The following is a 26109-nucleotide window of genomic DNA, read 5'->3' on the forward strand; positions in this document are numbered from 1 at the left end:
GCACTGCAGGCTCAAGTGAAAGCAGTGTTTGCATCAGTTCCTTCATTCCTTCTCTCTTTTTATCTCTTTGATTGAGCTTCACTCTGGTTTATGAGTCGAAACATACAGTGTTCATACAGTACAACTGGTGCCATTCACATCACAGCCTATAAAGCTTCCTCTTTTTCTTGGTCACCTTGCTTCCTCAAACACAGAGAAACAATACGGCTCTCTATATTAAACAAGTGCCTCCTCAGAATAAAAGTATTGTGTTTTGAGAAAGAAATACACTTGGTTGAGATATCAGAAAAACAGTGCAGGAATTAGGCCTTATGACACGCCCAACACTTTCACAGTAGTGCGATTTTAAAGATACTAATATACAAAGATGTTTACATGATGCATATTTCTGTTCATTACATTTATTTGGTAAGCCCACACTTCCTTTAAATAAAGGATATTATGTGTTCACTAGGCTTGCATTCATGGGACGGTGTGTTAACATCAATCCACGGGCCTGTTTATGTGCTCACCCAAGTGTACTTCCTGTCTGGCCCAGCAAACTATCTGAACGTTGGCTATCTGTGCAAGTAATTATCTTGGCGTGCATGTTGAATTGTGGTTGGGGGCAGAGTGTGCATATCTGCAGCGAATGGGAGGAAGTCTGACCCGAGTGAAAATAGCTGCGACTTCCTGACTGAACGTTTGCAATGAGGAAGAGTCTTACAGGGAGGGGCAAAGACTCCTTTAGCTTGTCAACGGCACGCTTTCATCCACGACACAGCTGTTTTCATGCTGACCAGATGACTTCCAAGACTTCCATGTTTGCTGACTGGTACAGTCACATAATCTGATGCATGTGCCAGAGTCTGAGTTGCTTTCCCTGACTTTGCTGGATTCTCCCACGTGCTGCTTGAACAGTAAGTCACCTGCTTTGTCATCTTGACCTTTTTTCACAGTGATGCCAATGAAGAACCAATAACCAGTTCTGTGTTAGAAGAACATTTTAAATGTCTAAAGAACCTTGTATGCAATTGAATTGTTCCATGGATGTAAAGGGATATCACCCAAAAAATAAAATTCTGTCATTATTTACTCACCCTCATGATGTTCCAAACTTGTATGTAGAACATGAATGAAGATATTTTGAAGAATGAACAATGTGTAGACAAAAATACAATGGAAGTCAATGGTAACCATAACTGTTTGGTCACCAACATTCTTTAGAATATATTCTTTTATATTCCACAGAAGAAAGAACGTCATATAGGTTTGGAACAACATGAGATGATGACCGAGTTTTCATTTTTGGGTGAACTATTACTGTAAAGGAACCATATGTGACCCGGCCTGGACCAAAAAAACAGTCATTAGGGTCAATTTTTTGAAATTGAGATTTACACATCGTCTGAAAGCTGAATATGTAAGATCTTATAAATATGATCTATGGTTTGTTAGGATCGGACAATATTTGGCCAAGATACAACTATTTGAAAATCTGAGGGTGCAAAAAAATCCAAATATTTTGAAAATCACATTTAAAGTTGTCCAAATGAAGTTCTGAGCAATGCATATTACTAATCAAAAATTAAGTTTTGATATATTTACGATAGGATATTTACAAAATATCTTCATGGAACATGATCTTTACTCAATATCCTAAAGATTTTTGGATTAAAAGGAAAAATCAATCATTTTGACCCATACAATGTATTGTTGCCTATTGCTACAAAAATGCGACTTATGACTGGTTTTGTGTTTCAGGGTCACACATGCCAATGAAGAACCTACATTTTTAAGTGTGTATGAGCAAATTCTGTGATGTTATTGCTTGGTTGTGATGTACTAGTCATTTCTTTCTCATTACTTTCGCATTAGCAGTAAAAAAGGATGAACAATGTCACTCTAAATAATGGTAAAATATAAATATTAGACCTAAATGTGTGTTACAGCCTTTAATCATTTAGTAATGTGGTGTAAGACCGTTCTGTGTGTGTGTGTGTGTGTGTGTGTGTGTGCATGTGGTTTATGAGGACACAAATTTGTATAATGACATGGGTATGACAGAGGTATTACAATATGAAGGTGGTTTATGAGGACACTGCCTATGTCCCCGTAATTCAAAAGGCTTAAAAAACATACTAAATGGTGTTTTTTTGAAAATCTAAAAATGCACAAAGTCTAAGGGCTAAGTTTAGGTGTAGGGTTGGTGTAGGGCAATAGCACACACAGTTTGTTCAGTATAAAAACCATTACGCCTATGGAGAGTCCCCATAAACCACAAAAACCAACATGTGTGTGTGTGTGTGTGCGTTTCAGTGTGTGCGAATCTTGCCTGGAGTCCTTTTGCGATTATGAGGCGAAAAGTCATGAGATTCTCGTCTACTTTTCTTCTCAGAGGAGCTGTTTTAAAACATCCTTTTTCAATTCATCCTTTCATACTTTACAGGCCTTCCCAGTGTTTTTCCACTCACTCAACATGGACAGTGAGGATTCAGACAAGGTCCAGATTGGCGAAAAGAAATTTGTAAGCAAGTAAGTGTATTTTGCTTTGTTACTGCAAGGTTTCTTGTTCTTATGGTTCTCGTAAACCTGACTTTCTGTTCTTTTCTCCTTTTTGGTTGCAGGAGCACTCTTCTCTCACAGCTTAACACATACAACCTTTATTACAAAGGAGAAGCCCTCCAGTTGAGACACAGAGAGGTTAGTTGGTAAATTACACCCTGTTGTATGGATGCCATATATCCAATGACATAAATGTTATGTGATTCTCACAGGAGGAAGGAGAGTTGATCATAGAGGGCTTGCTCAATGTTTTTTGGGGCGTAAACCGGCCAATCAGACTGCAGATGCAGGATGAGAAGGAGGCAGGCAGGCCACGCTCCTCATTAACATCTCTGAGCGCCGAAACGGACATCAACACACTCAAGTCAGCTATTTATATTTAATGCAAAGAAGGATTTTTATTTTAATATTATGAATTATTTTATTATTTATATAATTTGTATTATTGTATGGGTGCTTTTGTGTTATACATGTAAATAAGTTCATATCAACAACATCTGTAAATTACCACAGAAATTAATTTCATACCTGTTTGTAAAAACAATCAAAAATGTGCTTTTTGTTTTGCCTTCACAGTGGAACTAGAATAAAAATGCACATTTATGTTTCTAGTTTAGAAAGTAAGGCCAAAATACTTTGACCTGAGACTAAATTAATAGAAATGTATATTTGATCTTGTCTGTGCAAAATTCTACACATCTTTTTTGTACACTACTTTAAGGTCAGTGAGATGTATTATGTTTTTGAAAGAAGTCTCTTTGATGCTCACAAAGGCTGCATTTATTTGATCAAAAAGGCAGTGAAAATATTGTGAAATATATTTACAATCAAATAAGTTTTAAAATATATTTCAATAAATTTTTTATTTATTACTGAGATAGCAAAGCAGCCATTGCTCTGGTCTTCAATGTTACATGATCCTTCAGAAATCATTGTAATATGATGATTTGCTGCTCAGAAGACATTCATTATCAATATTGACAACATTTGTACTGCTTGTTATATTTCCACAATAAAGGAAAATGTGGGCAATTTTACAGATAAACAACAATTCATCTAAGCAAACACTTTAGTAAAAAATATGAGCACTTGCCCTATAGGCCTACACTTCTTACAGTAGCCTATGTAAATTTGTCAAATGCAATTTTTTGTTTGTCTTTACAAACTGATGGAAGAGTTAAAATTGTTTTCTCCGGAACGTTTGTTTATAAAAGTTCTGTTTTTTTTTTAATAATGAAATAAAATATCTTTCCAGTGAGTTTGCTACAGCAGACGACCAATCAAAAGACTTCAGTGAAGATAAGGAAGAGGCAGGTAAATACTACATTCTTGACTTTTTTCTAAAAAACTTACCAGTGTTCACTGTCTACGCATAATATCTGAATGACTGTGTCTGCCTCGTTGGATTTGTTAAATCTCATCTGACAGATGAGGAGCAGCAGGAGTCGAAACACTCCGATCGTATCGCCAGGGCCAAGAGTGATGTCGGCGGAAGGAGAATTAGTGGACGACGTCTTGGAATCAGGAGAGTTAAAAGAAACCGATGCTCCTTCAACGGCCATTTTTATAACCACAAGGCAGGCGTTGTGTTTCGTGAACTGTAAGCGCGTTAGTAAACCCTTTTGCTTTTGCTAACAGTTGTTTCTGTCAAACAGACGGCAGTTTTTACTCCTAAGTTCGGCTCTGTGACCAATGTCCGCATCAACAGCTGTATGACGACAGCACAGGTCATGCGTGTGCTGCTTAACAAGTTCAAGATCGAGAACAGTCCGGATGAATTCAGCCTTTATATCGTCCACACCAGTGGAGGTACGTCTGAGCTGAAATTAAATGTGTCATAGTATTATTTTTTTGTCCCTGAGTTCATATTCCTCTCCCTGCACTCAGAGAGACATCAGCTGAAGCCTAATGACCATCCTTTGGCGCTCAGAGTTTTGCAAGGCCCTTGTGAACAGGTCAGCAAAATGTTCCTAATGGAGACCGACCAGGTGGAAGAGGTCACCCATGATGTAAGAGACCAAATATCACATCTATTTATCTAGCTGTATTTAACCTACCTACCCAAACTGCTTGTCTTATGTTGGGCCAAATCAATGAATGTTTATATATTTCGATAAATCAGTAAACACATAACTAAATTGTTAGTAATCTCCAAACAAATTAGTACATGTCAATTTTATTTAATTTTAGTATCATGTTGTGTTTATTTTAATCATTAGGCTATCTTTGAATTGATGGTTACTTTTTCTCACAATTCTTTCTCTGAACAGCAGCATTTATTTATTTATTTATTTGTTTGGTTGGAAAAGTCACAAATGCATTCAATTCAAAGATAAAACTAATTAAAAATGACTTAAAAAATAACATACAACATTTATTATTTGTTTGGCGATATAATCATATAAAAAATTTTGTGTTCATTAACTGTAACAGGTTAATTCTATATTTAATTATTGAAATATTTATAAAATTCTGTCATTTTTGAGTAATTTCGCCTCCTTAGAGGATGCTAGGATCTATCTATCTATCTATCTATCTATCTATCTATCTATCTATCTATCTATCTATCTATCTATCTATCTATCTTCCAAATTTAAAAAATATTTAGTTAGATTAATTTATATAAATTAGATTTTTGTGCAAAAAAAAACAATGTCTCTAAAATCGAATACATTTAAAATCTATAAAATATCAATTAATATTTTTATTCCAATTTTTCATTTTGTAATGGAAAATCATGCACATCGCATTTTGGGATTAAATATTCTAATCTATATAATGTCCCTGGTTGTGTATACTGCACATTTTGTCTAAAGTAGAAGGTCAGGAAAATCGCATACGGAATTCTTACCATTTATTATAGAAATAGTAAGAGTAGTATGTTAGGGCACTGAATTCAGCCAATGTGACAAGTACACAGTGCAAGTTTGTAGGTATATATTTTTGTGATACTTTGTTTTGTCCTCAAGGTGGCACAATACATCAAGTTTGAGCTTCCTGTTTTACAAAGCTTCATTGCTAAGCTGCAAGAGGAAGAAGAAAGAGAGATGCAGAAACTAAAGAAGAGGTACAGACTGAGTCACACATAATACAGTCATTTGAAATCATTATGTGCACTCATTTTTTTATTTTTTCTGTGCCCTTATTTCAGGTATGCAGATATGCGCCGTATCATCAAGAAATACATGCGGTCTTTAGCTGATTGAACTACATGATGAAGATGTGCAGGCATGTATCACTCGTGGACACCATCCTTAAAGCACCAACAGTGACAAAACAGTGCTGTCTCAGGAACAGGAATATTTTTTTAGTTAAAACTGGCTTTTATTATCTTCACGTAATATATAATACAGCAGTATCCAAAGGTACCAAGACTTTCTATAAATAATCTTCATTGGATAAACAGCAGACTGTTACTTAGCCTTCTTTTTTACAAAGGAAAGCAAATGGGTCAAAAAATATAACATTGTTTGACTTTCACTCATGCACAGTGATAATAATAATATTAATAATAATAATAAGCCGTAAGAATTGTCATTCAAAATTTAATATAATGTAGAGCCCATATTGTGAATAAACAGACAATGTGAAGAAAAATCAAATCTAATGTATTTGCTTTATTTAATTGCAGAATATTTGTAATAATGATTATTGGTATTAAAAGTATTTAATATCTTTTGTTTGTTATGTATATTACAGTGTATGTGCACATTTTTGCCCTTGATAATAAAAACACTTGAGACAATTACTGAATTTATTTTCTGTGAATTGCATGCACATTTACCTCAGTAAAAGCTCTCATAACATTGTATTGATCCCTTTAGTTGTTCCTAGTATAATGCATTTATTATTTCTGATATTTTTTAACATTTGAATGGGTCTGTATAAGCAGTAGAGATAAAAAAAAATAACAGTCCATTCAGCAAGGATACATCTTATGCCACATTACATTAACCCATTGCTCCACATTGTTAAAAAATATATATTAATTTTCCATGTGGAATAAAGACTTGTAATCTCTCCTTATGTATTTTATTAATTCCACTGATCACTGATCTGCTACTATTACAACAGAGATATGCAAACGTAATGGCCAGGGATAATAGACACTAGGGTGAAATAGAGTGTAGGTGGAATGGGATGTAAATCTTAATAGAAACTGCTTTAAAATGAGTAAAAGTCAGACTAGTACCAGGCTGTAATTCGTTCTCTGTTGTGCCTTTGTTCTTGAGTGGGCGGGGCTGTTCAGCATCCCTGACTGGTCATTCGCTGCTGTCGAGTGAGTGACGGTTCCATAAGGTGGTTGTTTACAACATAGAGCAGCTTTTCACAGTAAGGTTGAGCAGTTCAAGCGGTGAATAGAAGCCAGTGATCAGCACTATCACCAGGTAAGATGCTTGTGTTTGTAGCAACAGATGGGGCTTTGATGAGATTTGCAAAATATGGAAGAGGATAAATGTTTTTAGAACTAAATACTGAGATTTTTAGAATCGAAAATCAAATATAATATATAATGATGCATTTAGAGATAAAGTAAATGATATCCTAAAGATTTTCATTGGTTTATTTCATTTTTAAATATTAGAATATGTGAAACAAGCATTACGTGATCAACATAGATGTCTTTGTTATTCAATTCATTTATGATAATGAATATATACTTATGGCACAACAAGTGGGTCATTGTGTGTCAGAAAATGCAGATCGCAGCACTATCACATTCTAGGTGAGTCTGTCAATTGTTACATCATTCAGGACGTTTGCTTGTTGTCAGTGGTCAGCACTCGTCTTTTGATGTGCAATGGAGCGTATAATTAGATTCAGATGATTTGTGCCGCTCGCCGCACTGTGATTGTCTGAATAATTATGTTGAATAAAATAATAATAACTGTGCTGAAACAAACATTTCATTTTGATGAATAAAAGGGTATAATATTTAATATAATTAATCCAAAGTAAAATATAAAAGCATAAAACTTTCAATAAATATTACATATTAATAAAATAGATAAAGATAGATTCATAAAAATATTTTACATTTTTAGATTCATTTTGAGAAAAAGACATTTATTATTTGAGAAGGAAGCTTCTACACTGGCTGAATGTTGAATCCAAATTGTGTGAATAAATAGACTATATGAAATTAAGATAAATAATTTGTGATTCTAATGTGCCATATTTTTTGCAGATTATTTGTAATAATCCTTATTGATAATAAAAATATATATATATTTCATTTATAAAGTATCTTATCTTAAATCCTATTAAAGAAGTACTGAAATAAATAGAATAACAGGTAACAATTTCATTGTAGAACGTCCAGCGGACTTAGTAGTCCACTGAATTAGTTATAAAAATAAATACTCTAACATTTACATTGATTTAATATTATTATAGTAAACTAATTAGCAACAAAACCATTTTTGGTAAATTTCTTTAATTTCCTACACTGTAAAATCATTTTTCTAAATAAATATATGTTTTACAAGAAAAGACTGTTTCAATCTTTCCACTTCAAAATTTCACATTGAATTCAATGTGTTGCTTGCTGTATGTTTTTTTTCTAATTAGTTGTAAAATCTACTAGTTATTTCAGACCGAAAATCCTTTCTTCACCAATTTTTTGTTTGTTTTTTGAAAGGACCCCCGTCATGATGGGTAATCAGAAGGTCCTGATCATTTGGGTGTGGATGTTGCTGTTGGCGTCATTGTATCCTTGGGCACACTGCAAGCGTGGAGGAGGTTTTGGTGGCAGGGGTAAGGGAGTGGGTCTGCCAGCCAGAGCGCCTCCTTCTCAGAGCAAAGGCAAGCAGGGCCTGAAGCTGGCGGGTGCTGCAGCCGCGGGGGCTCTTGGTGGAGCGGCCATCGGCTATGGGCTGGGCTCTCTGGGCAGACCGAGGTATGGCTACGGCTATGATGGCACCTCAGAGGAGGACAGGCGCTATTACCCTGATGGACCGGGATACTACAATCGCTCGGATGGGCGGTATTACAGGAACATAGGCAGCTCAGAGCATGTGACCAGCGTCCTCATAATACTCGGAACAGTCACACACGTCTTTATGTGGGGATGAGTTACAGGGTTTGAGGCAATTCTTGTCACAGAGAGACAAGATGCAGAAAGGATTTTTTTTTAAATGCAATCATTTTCATTGATAGAGTGTTTGAAGAAGAGGAAACTAACGTATACCAGCAATATAGGCTACTTGGAGAAATATGACATTAGACCACACATACACACACTACAGGTCAAAAGTTAAAAGTAATCTTAAAAAGCAATTATTATATATATTTATTTATTATATATTATAATTAAATTAAATAATTAATTATAATAATTGCCCCTTTCCTTTAATGGTAAATTACCGGTAAATTACCGTTAAGAGATTATGTGTGAACAGGACCTTTCCAAAAATACTGGTAAATTTGTGCCAGCAATTTACCAGGAAGCGAAGTTGTAACAGGAAATTACCGGAATGATGCTGCGTGTGAATGCAGAATGAAGATTACCGGTATGCACATACGAGTTCAGAATGCACTGACATAAGATGTCTACTGGGTCAATCATAACATTCTGATGCAGATGACGCATTTACTCCATGCTGTGTAGTTCAGGGTTAAGGCTAGAAGGGAGACAGCTGTGGTTACTGGGCATGTGCACATCAATATAGCGTATTTTTTATCATACTGTACAACAATATTTTTTACATTATTGTAAGGGGTAGCTTTAGGGTTGGGGTAGGTGTAGGGGTTAATAAAACACAATCTAATAGGTAGAAAATTACATTTCATTGTTAGTTTCCGGTCGGAGCTGTATCCCTTATAGCCACAACCGTAGTTCGGTTTTTCTCTGGGCCAAAAGCGCTGCATGAATGTGAAAGTTTGACAGAAAAATGAAAATATCAACAAAAACACTGACCATGTTTACTCATCCATGTTTACAAACACAACACTGGTAGGGGCAGCTGTTTAGAACTCATTTCTGGTCTCACATAATTTACCGGTATTTTGCAAATGGTCCTTTACCGGTAAAAAGAACAGCGCATTTTTACGGTAAAGTCGTTCCGGTTTTTATAGCAATTTACTGGTATTACTGTGTGAAAGGGGCTAATTATTTATGTAATTATTTATTTTAGTCAAATGTCATTCAATACAACTGAAACAGCTTTAATTTAAGGGCTAGTATTTGCATTCTCTCATACGCCTAAAATTATTTGATGCAAACTCTTTTAACTGAAATGTCATGGGATGGACAAAATGAAAAATAACAGAAGTCCTTTTGCTGTTCCTTTCATCCCAGTGATGTCATTTAATACTCTTCTGTTGGTTTCAGGGTTTGATGTGTATTTTGGCAGGCATTTTAAAACCTGTCACTGTGTTCTCATTGTACTGTTTTCAGAGTGTAAATGAATAAATAATTGACTGCATATTCTTGTCCACTTTGTTTGCTGAACCTCCAATTGCTTCCTCCTAATCATGACGTTCTGTTTCTGAATGGCCTGGTCTCGTAGCAACGCGCTGCATGTATCATGTGAAGGCCTCAGTGTTCTCTGTGGTGTTACCATAGCAATGGTCTTCATTTTGCTAAGGGGATTTTAAACAGTCCAGCAATTGTTTGATCTATAAAATATTGAAAACATAAGTTTTCATTGTTTAAACATTGCTTTCCTACTGTAGAATTCAATGTACACCACACATTCACAAGGGAAGAACATTTAGAGAGAACTACTGAAAGATATAAAGATATGAATAAATAATACAAAATAAATAATCAATACAAATTTATCAGCTAATAAAAATTAAAAATTTATAATTTTTGTTGTTGTTGTTTTGATGTTTTTGTAAAAAAAATATATTTAAATGATAACTATAATTAAATGGGTCCATAATATTACATTTCTATATTTTTTTGTATGTTATACAAATATTTATAACAAAATGCATTCATTAAATGCAAATAGCAGTATATATTATTTGCTTTATACTGTACGTTTAAACAGCCAGTGAGAAAAAAGACTTGTGGTATTTTGAGAAGATAAGCAAAACTTGACAGATAATATACTCAACTTTTAAAATGTAACTTTACCTTTGGATTCCTAGATTGAGCGAGTGGAAAGGAAGGGCAATTGACCCTTCACAGGGAGTTTGACAGTCAATTTGACCAATCATAATGCCGAATCTGCCATTTTTGTCTGACAAACAAAGCAGACATGAGAGTAGATTAAAGTTTGTGGACTTCAACTTGAAAAATTGTGCATATTGACATCTTTCCACGGTTGAAACAAGATAACTTTTGATGTTCATTCATGTTTGTTTCAAGCTATAACTAATATAATGTAAGATATGATCGCTTCACCTGCCGCTTGAACTGAGGCGCTAAAGTGATCTGTCACAAAACATTAAAGAGCCAAAAAAAATTATTTATTGTTTGAATTTCTTACAAAATTTGAAGCTGAGACTTTGTTTCGTAACCTTCTGTGTCTTGTCTGTCAGCACTTGTCAGTTTTCTCATTGCTCTGCCATGTATTTCTCATTGCGTGAGAACATGATATTTGGTGTGAGAGTGCCATGGCTTGTTGGACATAGCTACAGTAACGAAGGGGGGTGGGTCTTTGTGAAGGATCAAATGCATTCATATATATATATATATATAGTAGTCTTTCAGAAGACTACGGAGGGTAGTCCGGACTGCTGAGCGAATCATTGGTACAACCCTCCCCACTCTCCAAGAACTGTACTTATCCAGAGTGAGCAAAAGGGCTGGCAAAATCACCCTGGACCCCTCACATCCAGCACTCTCCCTCTTTGAACTGTTACCGTCTGGTCGACGCTACAGAGCTCTGTGCACCAGAACGACCAGACACAGGAACAGTTTCTTCCCTCAGTCAATACATCTCATGAACACTCAATAATAACTAATACATTATCCATTCACCACACTCACTTATTTTATTTTTATTTTTCTCATTTCTAATTTGCACATACTTGACCTGTACATACATAGTTGTCTATATTATACATTATATATTGTGTTTGTTTGTTTTGTTTTGTTTTTTGCTGCTTTGTACATTGGTTATTGGCTATTTCTTGTTATTTTGTTTTTATTACCTGTGTCCTGTCCTGTTACTGTCTTTCTGTTGCACTGTGGAGCTTCTGTCACTGCAACAAATTCCTTGTATGTGTAAACATACTTGGCCAATAAAGCTCATTCTGATTCTGATATATTATATTGTTGACAGCACTACTAAGTGGCATTAAGAAGCATACAGAAAGTAGTGAGCAACAGAAGCACTCCAGAGACACGGTGTCCATTGTAGTTATTGGAAGGTTTGGACATTTTTTTTCCCTTTTTGTCCTTGTTATCGACTTTCTGGTTCTCCGTGAAGCTCTCAGAGTAAACCAAGTACAGCTCAACACACTTCCGAGATTTCATCTGCTCAATGAGAGCTGGGTAACCAGTCTGCATGATACTCACTGTATCATCATCATCATCATCCTCCTCACGATTTGCAGCAGCCTTTGGATAATCATTGACAGTCATAGGGTATGTGGTGTCGTTCACAGCTGCAATGTCAGTCAGTGGCTCATCTCTTTTAATGTTCTTGCGATCTGCAGAAACTGTCATATCCTGCTCTTTTAGAAGATCTTTTCTCTTCATGCATGTGTTCATGTATTGCTCATATGACTGAGCCTGGGATGGTTGCTTTGATGTATAGTTGGGTCCTCCTAGGTTATTTCTGTCTTTAGAATGAGTGCCTTGACGTGCATACATATATTGGTTGTACTGACGTTCCTCCTGAGGGCTCCTGAATTGGAAGTTGGGGCGTGGAAAGTTTCCGATTCCATAGCCAACAGCCATTCCTGCCACTGCCCCAATGCCTGCAGCTAGCATTGCCTTTTTTGCGAAACCTTTGGATTTAGTAGAGGGGCCATAGCCCATGCTTTTCACTGTATTGGAGAAAGGGGAGCCACCTGTTCCAAACCCCCCACCTCCAAAGGATCCTCCATAGCGTGGACTGAGGATCTTATTTTGGGGGTACCCACTTCTACCTGGATACTGGTTAGAGAAACCCCCTCCTGCAGGATTCTGGTTGGGATATCCTCCTGGGTTAACACCGCCTCTTCCCGGATTGGGGTAGCCACCAGCTGGATAGGTACCTGCTCCAGTATTTTGATTGGGATATCCTCCTGGGCTAGATCCCCCTCTTCCTGGATAGTGATTGGTGTTCCCACCAGCTGAAGGATAGCTACCGCCAGCAGGATAGCTACCTGCTCCAGGATTTTGATTGGGATATCCTCCTGGGCTGGATCCCCCTCTTCCTGGATAGTGATTGGTGTTCCCACCAGCTGAAGGATAGCTACCGCCAGCGGGATAGCTACCTGCTCCAGGATTTTGGTTGGGATATCCTCCTGGACTGGATCCCCCTCTTCCCGGATTCTGATTGGGGTTCCCACCAGCCGAAGGATAGCTACCGCCAGCAGGATAGCTACCTGCTCCAGGATTTTGGTTGGGATATCCTCCTGGACTGGATCCCCCTCTTCCCGGATTCTGATTGGGGTTCCCACCAGCCGAAGGATAGCTACCGCCAGCAGGATAGCTACCTGCTCCAGGATTTTGGTTGGGATATCCTCCTGGACTGGATCCCCCTCTTCCCGGATTCTGATTGGGGTTCCCACCAGCCGAAGGATAGCTACCGCCAGCAGGATAGCTACCTGCTCCAGGATTTTGGTTGGGATATCCTCCTGGACTGGATCCCCCTCTTCCCGGATTCTGAATGGGGTTCCCACCAGCCGAAGGATAGCTACCGCCAGCAGGATAGCTACCTGCTCCAGGATTTTGGTTGGGATATCCTCCTGGACTGGATCCCCCTCTTCCCGGATTCTGATTGGGGTTCCCACCAGCCGAAGGATAGCTACCGCCAGCAGGATAGCTACCTGCTCCAGGATTTTGTTTGGGATATCCTCCTGGGCTGGATCCCCCTCTTCCTGGATACCAGTTGGTGTTGCCACCAGCTGAAGGATAGCCAGTGTCTCTACCAGGATGCTGCTGGTTAGGGTAGCTTGGGTTACTTCCTGCACCAGGATTGGAAGGTTTCCTGGGATAGTTAGATTGGACCTTGGTCCCCTGTGACGGCGTATTTGATGGCTTCTTGGAAGGGGTGCTCTTGCCCCCTGTCTGTCCTCCTGATGAATTGTGTATCACTGCCATCAGAACCAAAACAAACAGTGCAAGTTTGCATAACTGCCCCATTTTGGTCCTAACAAATTGAGACACACTGAGTTAGCTTAAACATGATATGCACACAATTCAGAGAAATAAGCTTACTGAAATGCAAAGGCAATTTTACATATTACAAGACAAGAGTGTAATGGACACTGTATACAAGACAGAAAGAATGAACATTATACTTTTGAAAGTGATTGCTGGAAAACAGATGCACTTTAGGCATTTTAGCTGCATTTATTGGAGATCTAAAAGATCCATCATATTGTTTGGAAAAGAAAGTCATTAAATAAGTCATTACACAATCATGGAGGACCCTTTAGCACTCAGGAATTGCACAGAGATGAAACACAAGAGAGTAATGGACGGGAAAGCACTCCTATCAAATAATATGGCCCTACAGCACTTTCAACTTATCCATTTGGTGTCCATAACACAATTTAGGAGATTGTAAGCCCCCTAGCCCCCCCCCCAAAAAAAAGATCTTCAAATGAAAGATATTGTAAATGCCTAAAGTAAGCATACGCATCATTATATTATCTAAAATGTTGTGGTACTATACTTCAAACATAAGCACTGAGAACAAAATCAACAAGAGTTACTGTACATAAAACATCTTGAACGAATAATCATTGCTGCTATTACATATTTACAACATTTAAATATGTAATATCAATGTTGCATGTAATATCAGAAATGTCATGTTTGGAGGTTAGACCTTCTGTTAACATAGACCTTAAGCATTTTTTCTTTGGGCAGAAAGAAAACCATGTATATATCATTTTAACATTAAGACATAAGGTTAAGATTTACGTGATTTTTTAATAAAATTAAAGGTAATTTAAATGGTCCTGCAGTATGACAACATTTATCTACATTTCAAGTAGGATCTGATTTTTAAAAAGGCAGTAGATCAGTATTCAGAATTATACGAGCTTCAAGTTACATGAAAAATTACAATTTTTACCAAACTATTTCATTGTTGAGTTGTTTTTAAGTCCTTTTTGAAGTATAGTAGGGTTTACCAGTATAACATTTTAATGCATTAAACTAAAAGTATTTTCAGTATAAATGACCTTTAATATTATGCTCCTGTTTGTTTAATTCAATTCAAATGTCACATTACAAGTTTTCATACATCCAGATGTTTAGTAATATGAAAGGATTTACATTACCATAAAGAGGTTGCTATAGAAGAACACGTCTCTTCAGCAGCTCAATAGAAAACATCTTGAAAACATGGTCTGGGTGTGGCTTTATGTAATTCTTTTCTCCGCTGTCTTACAGACAGCCCAGGCTTGTGTGCTGTTTTTGTGTGCATGATCGTGACTATTCAAAAGCTTCTCACACATCTACCAGAAGAAATATAATCTGAATAGACTCTTTGTCTAAAATAGATTACATTTTTATTTACACATGAACTTTCATCTTCAGGCAACAAAATACACTTACAGAGGAATTATAACTAAGCAGATTTTAAACGTATTTACAAAAATACATAAACTCCAGACAAAACTATTCTGCAATTTAACCCAAATGTCCATATATTCTGTATATATAATGTGCATATATAAATATTTTCTGAGGCTACTTGTCTTTTTTTTTTCTTAGGGTGAATTAACTTTAAAAACTACCAAAACACTACCTTTGCAACTATATTATATAACTTGTCATGATGGGACAATTTTTGAAAAGAAAAAAAAAATCTAAACTATTTTTGAAAAATAAAAGAATCTAAAATAAATCAAATAATTGTAACTTACCAATGTGACAACTAGCCCCATACAAACATACACACACATACATACATACACTACTGCTCAAAAGTTTGGGGTCTGTAATAATGTAATAGTCATTTCTTAAAGAAAAAAAAAGCATAGTGACCCGAAACTTTCAAAAAGTAGTGTACATATACTGTTTATAAAGACATTGGGGATTAGAGTATTTCTCAACTTTGTCAGGAAAAGCTTAGATTATGGAAGAACTTTGGACGGCGAGCTGCATGCCGGTTTTCCGGCTCGCTGCCTCGTCTCCTGTTTCCGTCTTTTTCTCTACGTCTGCGAGCGAGGTCTTCCTCTAACACCTGAACATAAACATACAACAGTCGTCATGTATTTTCCCAATTAAAAAGCTTTAAACCTCTCATTTTTACTATTCCCTCCAATACCTCTTTTCTACAAGCAAGCTTATCTCTCCATTCGTTGAGCTCCAGAGTGTGTTCATCCTCCAGAGCTTTGATCTTTTTCTTCTCCATGTCCACAAGAATTTGAAGCTTCTCATTCTAAAATCCAAACACACACACACTGAGAACCACATTCCCTCAACATGAAAGCACTGCAAGGCTGTTCCCAAGTTGACGGTGATACCTGAAGCTGCTGTAGTTCAGCTGCACTGGCATCACATTGTTCCTGCACCACTTTCAATTGGTTTTCATGACTCTCTTGAAGACTCTGTCTCTCTTGCTTCTGTCTTGCCTCCTCCTCTGACAAAAACTGAGAGGGCAAACCAATTTTATTAAGTATAGGTTTAATTTACTACATGTTGTTTTGTTTCTTCTGAATCCAAACCTGTGTGAGATGTTGTCGCCGCTCAGGACCGTTCAGATCTAGCTTTCTGAGCTCCATCTTGAACTGATTCAAATGTGTCTTTGCTTCAGCTTTTTGGGTCTTCTGGAAGGACACTCTCTCCTGGGCCTGCAATGACTTCTGCTCCTCCAGTAGAGCTTGCTGGAACCGAGACGCTCTCTCCTTGTCCTACCATATAAGAGAACAGAACCACAGAAGACTGTCAGGATAACATGCAGAAAAACAAAGAAGATAATGCTTTTGGATGTTTCTGGATAATTTACCTTGTTGTGTCTCTTGGTCAGCTGCTGTCTTTGTAGGGAGTACTGCTCCTTCACCTGCTGTTTGAATAGATGGTACTTCTCCTGTAGATGGCGCTGTTCTAACTCCCAAATCACTGCCTCACGAGCTTGAGAAGGAAGGAAACAGTATGTTTAGAATCACATACTACCAAATCTTCTTCTGTATACTGTATGTGTCCAATTCACTCAATTTATTTACTATTACAGTGCACAGTACATGCAAATTTACTGTACGCATAAAATACCTGAATGACCTATGGAGGACTTGAAGTACCATATTAAAAATAAAATAATGAATCAATTATGAATTTACTCATTAAAATGTTATCCTTAAAATAATTTCTCAAACTGAGAAAAAGCAAACAGAATTAAATATTTTAATTATTTTAATTAATTCTTTTTTTATTGGTAAAAAACCCACCAACATTTCAATTCTCAAAAAAAACTTAATGTTTAAAATGTCATTAAATGTAACATCACAATAATAAATACATCGCTTTTTAAATCGACAAATCAGTGCATTTAAAAATGATTTATCAATTTGTTATTTGTTGTTACATTTTTATATTGGAATTCCAAATTTGATTACTGATTCCTTCATTTTAACAAATTAATGCAATTTCAAATTTGTATTTAAAAAATATATATCAATTTATTATTTAGTGTTACATTTAACTATATTTTTAGACATGGCTTTGTCATACATCTAAGAACATTTATTTTTAAGTTTAAGAAGCTATTTACGTTTTTATTTCTAATTTAATTAACTGATCATTTATTTCATTTTATGTGGCACTCTTGGTTCTTTATAGTGGAATAATGTTCTTCAGATTATTAAAATGTTCTTTACACTAAGAAAGAATGGTTCTTTTCATGAAAAGGTTCTTGTTTGGCAACCCAGTTTTTGCAACCTTTATTTTTAAGAGCGTATTTTAGAGAATGACCAAATGCAGCTATAAATAGTGATTTTTGTACAAATTACATAATAAATAAGTGTATTAGCAGTGGCATTACCTCGCTTCAGCTGCTGAGATTTGACTGTAATCTCCCACTCCATGGATGCCACCTTCCTCTTATGTTCCTGAACGCCCTTCTGCAGAGCTTCATTCAGCTCCTGCTGCTGCTTTTGCAGGAACCGCTGCTCCTAAAGCAGAAACAGACACACATGAGTGACTGGCCTCATGTGTTTGAGCCTAATGCAGTAAGTGTGAGTAAATGCAGCAGTCTGTACCTCTTTAGGATCTGCTTTTAGTGCGCTGCTCTTGCGGCTCAGCTCTTTCTCCTGCTGGGCCTTGAGTCTGCGTGCATCCTCCCTGAGCCGGGATGTGTGCTCAGCCTCCATCTGGCTGCTTTGCTGCTGGTACTGTTTCTCAAGCCTCTCAAGCTCACCGTCATAGTACTGCTTCTTGCTCTGCAACAGGATGGTTATGGTTATGAATATGGTTAAGAATAATCACATCATGCAGCTTATTGAGGAGACTGTGCTAATACATTGATCATACTTATAATTCAGTATTATTCCTATGCTATTATAGTCTTTTGAATTAGCTTTAATTTTTATATTTTGTTTTCATTTTAGTTTGTTTTAGTAATTTTATTATATGCTTTTGTAATTTTTATTCTTTGTTATACTTCAATACAATAATAAAAATGTATTCAAAATACACTTATTTTAGGTTTACTTTTAGTCATTTTTGTACTTCAATTTAAACCTATGTTATTACAGTAAATTGCCAAGGCAAGTTTATATATATATATATATATATATATATATATATATATATATATATATATATATCTTCAACCTAATATTTAGAATTTATTTTATTTTAGCTTTATTTAATTTTTAATAGTTTGTTTTCCCCAGTAAACAATAAAAAGGCAAAAATCCTTTTTTGAGTTGACATTTTTCCACTTGTGTTATGCTGACAATATTACATAATAACTAATTAATTGAATTATATTAAATATCATTATAATAATCAATAAAATAATTGAAAAATGTTAAAAAAATAAGAGTTCATTAAGAGTTCAACAGATAACTCTGTTTAAAACATATATATATATATTTTTGTCCTGCATTCCATTTAATATCAATCAAACTGCAGTTAGGTTGTTCTGATTAAATAATAATAACAAAAAAACAACTAATTAACAGTAAAACAATATATGATAACACAGTAAAAAATATGATTTAAGAAAATGAATAAAAACAGAGTTATCTGTTTTTGCAAATAAACTCTTCAAATAATAAAACAAATACTTTGTGTGTTACAAGTGAATTTAGGGATTATACATGTACAGTATGAAAAATTGATAAATATTCCTTTTGAATTGTGCTTTAGAAGCTGCTTTGTAAAAAAAAGTTCTTGCATTGCAAGGTCTTGTATAAAGGTCATGTTGTGTACTTCAGACAAGAACCTGAATGGAAAAATTTCTGTTTAATAGCATGTCTTAAGTTGTTAACTAAGGTCAAAGGGCTTTGGTGCTTGTGGCTTACAGTCATCTCTTGTTCTATGTGGCGGAACATCTGCTCTCGCTGCTGCTGTAGTTTCTGCTCAAGTTGGGCATGTTCTCTCTGCTCTTCTCTCTGCAAGAGTTTCAACGCATGCAGTTCTTGCCGTCTGCAAACACCCAAGAAGTTATGAATGTGACAATTCCATTTATCCATGTCCACTATAAAGCATAATGACTCATTACCTGTTGCAGCGCATTTGTTGCTCCATCTTGTCCCCCTCACTAACCACTTTGGAAGTGGTGACACTGATCTCACGACCGTCCACCATAAATTTACGCGTCCTTTTAACGGTTCTCCTGCTTGGGTGCAATTCCTGAGTTAATACAAAAAGAGAACAGTTTGTACATGTCGAATTAGCTTGGTAGTTTTTAGCTAGTCATTTGTTTCAGACTTACCCCTTCAATTCCAGGAGACAGTGGAGGCTCAGTAGGGGAAAGAGGTGCAATTATGTCTTCATTAGATTCCTTATGTGTGGATCCATTAGATTCATGAAGTGGTATTAATTCTAAAATTTTTAGGCCATTTGCAAGTGGCCTTTCTTGCTCATTTTTGTCCTCTTGACCTGCAAACATCACTTGCTTTTTCAACTCTGGTCCAGAAACATCTGTTGTATCTTCACCAAGAGATTTTGATTGCTCTTCTGTAACGTTCTGTACACTATTAGTATTCGTTTGAAGCTTTTGTTCAGGTTCCTCTGAATCTGTCTCATCTTCTTTCTTTTCAGAACAGACTTCTGTTGGACTTGCTCTGTCGTGATCACCAGCAGCATCTCTTTCATTACCAATGATGATCTTTTCTCCTTCAGAACTGGTGTCTTCTTTATTTTGACATGGTATCTCTGCCATCTGTGAATCAGTGGTCATCTCATCTTGGGTTGGTATTTCTACTTCCTCATCAGATTTTCTTGTGTTCTCGCTGTTTTCGTTTCTTGAGTCTAAATCTTCATGTTCAACCTCCACGGTAACATCTTCCTTGTTGAATGAATGCTCCTCTTCCTCTGTTTCTATACAAAGATCTTGGTCTTTTTCACAGCTTTCCTCTTCCTCAGGTTTTTCATTGCTTGAGTTGACTTCTTCATGGCCTATCTCAGTAGTAACATGCTCTTCCTCGATGGCTTCATTGACATCCTCACACTCTACCTTCATGGTAATGTCATCTTCATTGGCAGTTATATGTTCTTCTGTCACTACATTAACATCCTTGCCATTTTCACTGCTTTCCTCTTTTGGTGTATCCACCATTCCTCCATCTGTCTCCAATTCTCCTGGTTCTTCTACATCTTCCTCAGTTCTTCCTTCAACAGCATCATTTTCAGATGGTTCCGTTATCTGTTGTGCTTTTCTGAGGTCAGGAACTTCTTCAGGAACATTATTAGGAGTCATCCCTACAGTTAAGATTTTGTTTATATCTAAAAAAGGGGGAGAATTGCAAGCTTTCAAAGGGCAGGCCAAATCGAGGTACTCGTATTTATAATTTCCCTCATTCTTTTCAGTTCTTTTAGCTAATGGTGTTTCCAAACACAAAGCTATAACCGGTGTGCTCTGTGGATGTGCTGTGTCTTTGTCGATAATAGCAGGTATTTGGAGGGATTTCCAAAATGTTTGGTCATTGTTTCCTGAATCATCAGACTTCACATTTTCCTCATCAGCGTCAGTGTCCTCCTTGGTATGATCTAGTGTTTCCTTTTCAGTGGAATCTGTTGGTAACTCTGTTTGTTCTGATGTGCTTGAGTGGTTTGAGTTCTGGGCTACCTCCTTGTCAGTTTCTTCCTTAGCTTCCTTGTCTTTGATGTCAGCAGCCTCATTACTTGGAGCATCAACTAAGTCAGATGTTTGCTCCTTCAGTTTGTCAGTGCTTTCACTTTCTTTGCAATCTGAAGGGCAAGTTCCCACAGTTCCCAGAGCTGCACTTAAAATTTCGGAGTCCTTACTTCCTTGAAGAGGTGAATTGTCACCCCAGAATGCAGATTTGCGACGGGAGCCTCCAGTCAAAAACGAGAGCAGATTTCCTGGAACCGAGAGGCGTCTTGCCCTCTTCTGAGCTTTGTTTGTGGCCTGGGAAGCCCTGCGGGTTACTTTAACCTCAGCTATTGGCTCTAAGTTGGTGGGAGACTGAGGAACAGCATCTGGAACAGAGGTTTTCTGTGGGGTCTCGGGTTCTAGTGGTCCATGATCTTCAACTGCTTGTCCTGGTTGTGGCACTGTTTGCTCTGACTCTGTAGCGATCATCTCCTTGGCAGAACATTCAAGATTTAACAAAGACTGTAAATAAAAAGATGCAGAAAAAGAGGCATTACTGCTACACAAGTGGATTATGTTGGTTTGACAGGTCCAGCAAAAGGTGATAGCGACTTTTAAATGTCATGTGGTGTAACCAAAAAGTAAAAATCATGTTTTATTATTATTATTATTTTTGAATTACACCACCACTCAATGTTTGGGGTCAGTGAGAGTTTTCTGATGTTTAAGATGTTTCTGAAATAAGTCTAACCTATGCCGTATTTACTTAATAACTACATAGTAAAAACAGTAATACTGTTAAATATTATTAAAACTTAATATAACTGTTTTCTATTTTAATATATTTTAAAATGTAATTTATTCCTGTGACGCAAAGCTAAATTTTCAGCATCATTAGTCCAGTCTAAAGTGTAATCCTTCAGAAAGCATTCTAATATGCTGATTTGGTGCTCAATAAACATCTCTTACTATTAGCAATTTTGATAACAGTTGTGCTGCTTAAATAATTTTTGTGGAAAATGCAATGCATTTTTTCAGGATTCTTTGATGAATAGAAAGTTCAAAATAACAGCATGTTCTTGTCATTGACCTATGTATTTACCTCAGCCTCTATGACCTCAGTGACCTCTGCTTTGGCCTCAGCGATGAGTTCTTTAAGGGCTCGTCCAGCTCGTCCTGCATAAGAGAAAGGGTGGGCCATGAGCTGTTGGGCTCCCCAACGAGACTCTGGGTTCTTCTGCAAGGACCTCCGTAGAAAATCTTGGAAATGCGATGACCTGATGGCAAAAATCAAGATATAGTGTTAATAATGTATAATGTTAAGCCTCAACCCCAGCAGATCTAGAGAAGGGATGAAGAAGCCCTCACCATTGGCGAGGATTGGAGAGTGTGGGTGGTGGAGATTTGGTGATCTTCAGCAAGACCCTCATGGGGTTGAGAGAATGATGAGGAGGCTCCATCTCGGCGGCCTCAATTAAAGTGATGCCCAATGACCAGATGTCAGCTTTAGTCGTGTAGGGATTGTCCTTCGATGTTTCACACATTATCACCTCAGGTGCCATCCTTTAAAGACAAAATATTATGATCTAATGTTCTTTGGCAGGGGGGTTGTATTAAATAAAGGAATCGCTATAAACGTAATTTAAGTGTGTCTTTTTATGAGGTTCAATAGTTAGACTTTCCTTTAAAGGTATAGTTTACCCAAAATCAGCCTCATGTTCATTTGTACAAGTTTTTTCTTGTATGAAATAACATGAGTAAATGATGACAGCGAGAGCATTTGATCAAGCGTAAGAGAGTCTCACCAGTATGGAGTTCCAATGAAAGTTGATCGTTTTTGGAGGGTATAGTCATTTTTTGCCGACACACCAAAGTCAGCTGTATGAAAGAGAATAATAGATAAAGCACAGACTGCATTTAGACTCAAAAATGTGAGAGAACAGTATATCTGTACCTAGTTTGACTTGTCCATCCATGGTGAGCAGAATGTTGCCCGCCTTCAGGTCTCGGTGTATAATGTGATGCTGGTGCAGGTAAGACAGAGCCTGCAGAGTCTGACAGCACACCTCACTGATCTGCTGCTCTGTAAGGCCACGCTCCAGTTCTGAAACACACACAGTATGGAGAAATTATGATAATGCCATACAGATACTACCATAAATGATTGAAAAGTGCCAAGTCACCCACCCAACATGATATCATCCAGAGCGCCCCCAGGACAGTACTCAATCAGGATCTAAAAAGACAAAGCATAGATTCACAAAAAAAAAAATTAAACACTATAATAGTCAAACTATAAACGAATGTGCCTTTATTTATGCAGAAAGTAAAAAATAGTGTTGTGGGTAGCGCATATTACACAATTACATAATCAGATTACTTTTTTCAAGTAACTAGTAACTTTTGCATTTACAAGAAGTTACTTTTTCAAATAAGTACTTCAAGTTACTTTGTTATTATTTAAAAAAACGAAAAAGAAACCCCAGCCAGGTTACAAACATGATGTAAAAGTAACATAATGCTACTTTCCATGAAAATGTCATTTTTTATGGAATAACGCAATTCTGTGATGCATTAATTTTAAAAGTTACTTTCCCCAACGCTGGAAAAACAACAACAACAAAAAAAAACCTCCCAAACTTGTTAAAAATGTTGTCTTTAGAAAAGATGTCATGATGATATAAATACAAAACTGTATTGGAAGCTTAAGACATCTTTTGGGGTTTGGGGCTATGAATGTCTTCATAGACCATATAAATAAATGGGGGGGGGACTTCTGGTAAATTTTTAATAAGCATTAACTCTCAACACGTGTAGCTGTAGCTGGTGGGAAAAACACCTAGGCTATAAACAGATGTACCTTACCCACAGCCAGCCCTCAAAGAAGATGGCGTCCAGCAATGAGATGATGTTTGTATGGCGACAGGATGCTAGGATGTCTATCTCAGTGATGTAATCGTCCAGCTGCTCTTCACTGCACACTTCAATCACTTTAACAGCTCCCAGGACCCCCGTAATCTGATTCTGTGCCTGTGATCAACAGCATTTACTGTAACACTTGCCTTTGTCATTTCTGATAAAAGTGCAAGAAAGTAAGAAAAGTTATAAAAGCTAGGAAGTAGAACTTAACAGCTGTACAGATGCAGGCCATGATGCAAAAAGATATACACACTGCAAAGATGCTGAAAGTTGTACAGCAGCAAGGTGCAATTCATTTTCAGAAAGCTATGAAGAAAGATAGGTTTATATGAGCTTGAAATCGCTAACAGGAAGCCATCTTTGATCTTTCACATTTTGGTTTGACAGGAAGTTGCCTAACCACAGTGTAGCCCTGAACCCCCATTTTCTGTCACCTTAGAAACCTATAAATAAGCAATGTGCATGAATATGTTTTTCATAAAGGCTACACTGTCTTGTCAATTTTACAGGTAACTTTTTGCAAGAATTGTTACATTTCTACTTACATGTTTATTTAAAATAAAGTTTAATGAATTGTTCAAATAAAGTGTTTTCTAGATCTATACTGTAAATGGGTAGACTGTGTTAAAATAGATTATCTAAACTGCTCCATTTGTTTACACATTGTGTATAAGCTATACATGTGTTCATTGTGTAATGACATCACAACAATGATCATTTTGACAACCTAAACCACAAATTATGTATCTCATCATCCACAAACATCCGGTCCTCCCTTGCCGTTCCCTTGTGGTTACTTTTGAGAACCAAATAATAACATTCTAGGAATGTTCTCTTTAGATTCTTTTTGTAACCAAAGACTTTCAAGAATTTTCTGGGAGCCAAAAAAACAAAACCTTCAGAATTGCAGGCTACATCATTACACCAATAGTTAGTGTCAAATGACGGTACTTATGAGTTGTTAGCGTCATTTGACACTAACTATTGGTGTAATGATGTAGCCTGCAATTTTAGGCCTTTTCTTTAGGCTGCACCGCCGCAGAAGCATGGAAGTGGGTTTCCTTTTGCTACGCACTTCATTCCACACGGACCTTTATTTCTTCTTCTTGTTTATTTTATTGATAATTGACCTATATATATATATATATATATATATATATATATATATATATATATATATAGTCTACATATTAAAATAAAAATGCAAATTTTACACGCCCCTTATGAAGTTTACAATTTTCTTTCTTAATTAACAGATTGAACTCAAACAAAACACAAATGAATATTTAAACATAATAATATAAAATAAATAAACATTAATTTTCTTAAATGGTTTAAGAACCCCAAAGATTAGATCAGGCTACGCCACTTTAAAGGCCCAGACTAGTTTTATTATTTGAATTAATCTAAACCCTTAAAAATAGTTGGAATTAAATGGCCGGAGAGAAATATATTACAAGTGTGTTTTGTTATTTTTGCATTTAACAGAAAACTGAACCTCATGATTTGAACCCCTTACCTTATAGACCTTCCCAAAAGCTCCATCTCCCAGTTCTCCCATAGTCTCCCACGTCTGGTGTGGATCCACATCCCTCTTCAGGTTTTCATAGTGCCGAACTCGCTTTTTCTCCACACCCAACCGAAAGATTCGCATCAGGAGGGAGGCCATGGCTCCCTCCCTTTAAATTCACCCCAACTTCTTAAGAAATCCCAGTCCTTTTCTGTCAGTCGGTGGTCCTCAATGTCTTATTCTACTACCAGAACCCCTGCCCAAACTAAAAACAACACAAAAGACAACCGTCTGAATATCTCCAAAGCAAAGATGTTTTTGACTGTCACGTCGCTCCTCATGCGCACCTCAGAGCACGACAGGAAGCTGCAAGTAGCAACCACATCCTTTAAAAATATGGGCCACAATAATGTGTAGGACGCGTCTGTAGAGATGTACTTAGTTTGTGTCATCTATTGTAGTGTGTTTTCAGCAGCCATAGTGTCATTACTTGTGTAAGAAAGCATAATGATATAGATAAACAGATATGAATGATTTCAGGATGCATGTGTTGTGTTCTGTTTCAGAAAGGCAGATTGTTCTGTGTGAGATGTACTGTGTTCACATGGCCCCATTCTTACTAATGGTTTCAAAAACAAACTTAGTAACAGCGTTTTAACAATGTGTTAGGGGATCTCCAAATTGTACATACTGTACACCTACTGGCTTAAAATCACTCTGTCAAATTATTTGAAAAAATGAATGAAAAAAAATCCACCACGGGTCTTGAAACAGGTCATCAATAAGATT

General features: G+C 36.7%; 3 protein-coding genes across 5 annotated transcripts; 1 reads left to right on the forward strand and 2 right to left on the reverse strand.

Annotated features, from left to right (window-relative positions):
* Positions 1–682: 682 nt before the first annotated feature.
* On the forward strand, positions 683–6288 carry LOC306866222 (ras association domain-containing protein 2-like). 2 transcript variants are annotated; one of them, XM_079411325.1, is made up of 11 exons: positions 684–899; positions 1744–1778; positions 2429–2514; positions 2607–2682; positions 2757–2908; positions 3800–3858; positions 3973–4121; positions 4200–4353; positions 4432–4553; positions 5514–5611; positions 5696–6288. In XM_079411325.1, exons 3-11 carry the CDS (start codon positions 2459–2461, stop codon positions 5748–5750), a joined length of 921 nt encoding a protein of 306 aa, XP_079267451.1. In that variant the 5' UTR covers positions 684–899; positions 1744–1778; positions 2429–2458; the 3' UTR covers positions 5751–6288. The 2 variants fall into 2 exon arrangements, with proteins under 2 accessions (XP_079267450.1, XP_079267451.1); XM_079411324.1 differs by lacking the exon at positions 1744–1778 and having other exon boundaries at positions 683–899.
* A 5312-nt stretch (positions 6289–11600) lies between these two features.
* prnpb (prion protein b) lies at positions 11601–15001 on the reverse strand. Its single transcript, XM_079411101.1, has 2 exons — positions 14944–15001; positions 11601–13802 (listed from the first exon to the last, which is right to left on the reverse strand). The coding sequence occupies exon 2, from the start codon at positions 13793–13795 to the stop codon at positions 11789–11791; it is 2007 nt and encodes a 668-aa protein (XP_079267227.1). The 5' UTR covers positions 13796–13802; positions 14944–15001; the 3' UTR covers positions 11601–11788.
* On the reverse strand, positions 14522–25680 carry LOC306866091 (STE20-like serine/threonine-protein kinase). Of its 2 annotated transcripts, none has more exons than XM_079411099.1 (17): positions 25330–25680; positions 23757–23921; positions 23079–23127; positions 22846–22995; positions 22697–22769; positions 22260–22454; positions 21994–22168; positions 19548–21413; positions 19335–19465; positions 19135–19258; positions 17866–18045; positions 17649–17778; positions 16617–16741; positions 16336–16521; positions 16135–16260; positions 15936–16049; positions 14522–15851 (listed from the first exon to the last, which is right to left on the reverse strand). In XM_079411099.1, exons 1-17 carry the CDS (start codon positions 25477–25479, stop codon positions 15726–15728), a joined length of 4065 nt encoding a protein of 1354 aa, XP_079267225.1. In that variant the 5' UTR covers positions 25480–25680; the 3' UTR covers positions 14522–15725. The 2 variants fall into 2 exon arrangements, with proteins under 2 accessions (XP_079267225.1, XP_079267226.1); XM_079411100.1 differs by having other exon boundaries at positions 23752–23921; positions 25330–25675.
* Between the last annotated feature and the right edge of the window lie 429 nt (positions 25681–26109).

This window comes from Barbus barbus (genome assembly GCF_936440315.1).
Source record: "Barbus barbus genome assembly, chromosome: 47".
Taxonomy (NCBI): Eukaryota; Metazoa; Chordata; class Actinopteri; order Cypriniformes; family Cyprinidae; genus Barbus; species Barbus barbus.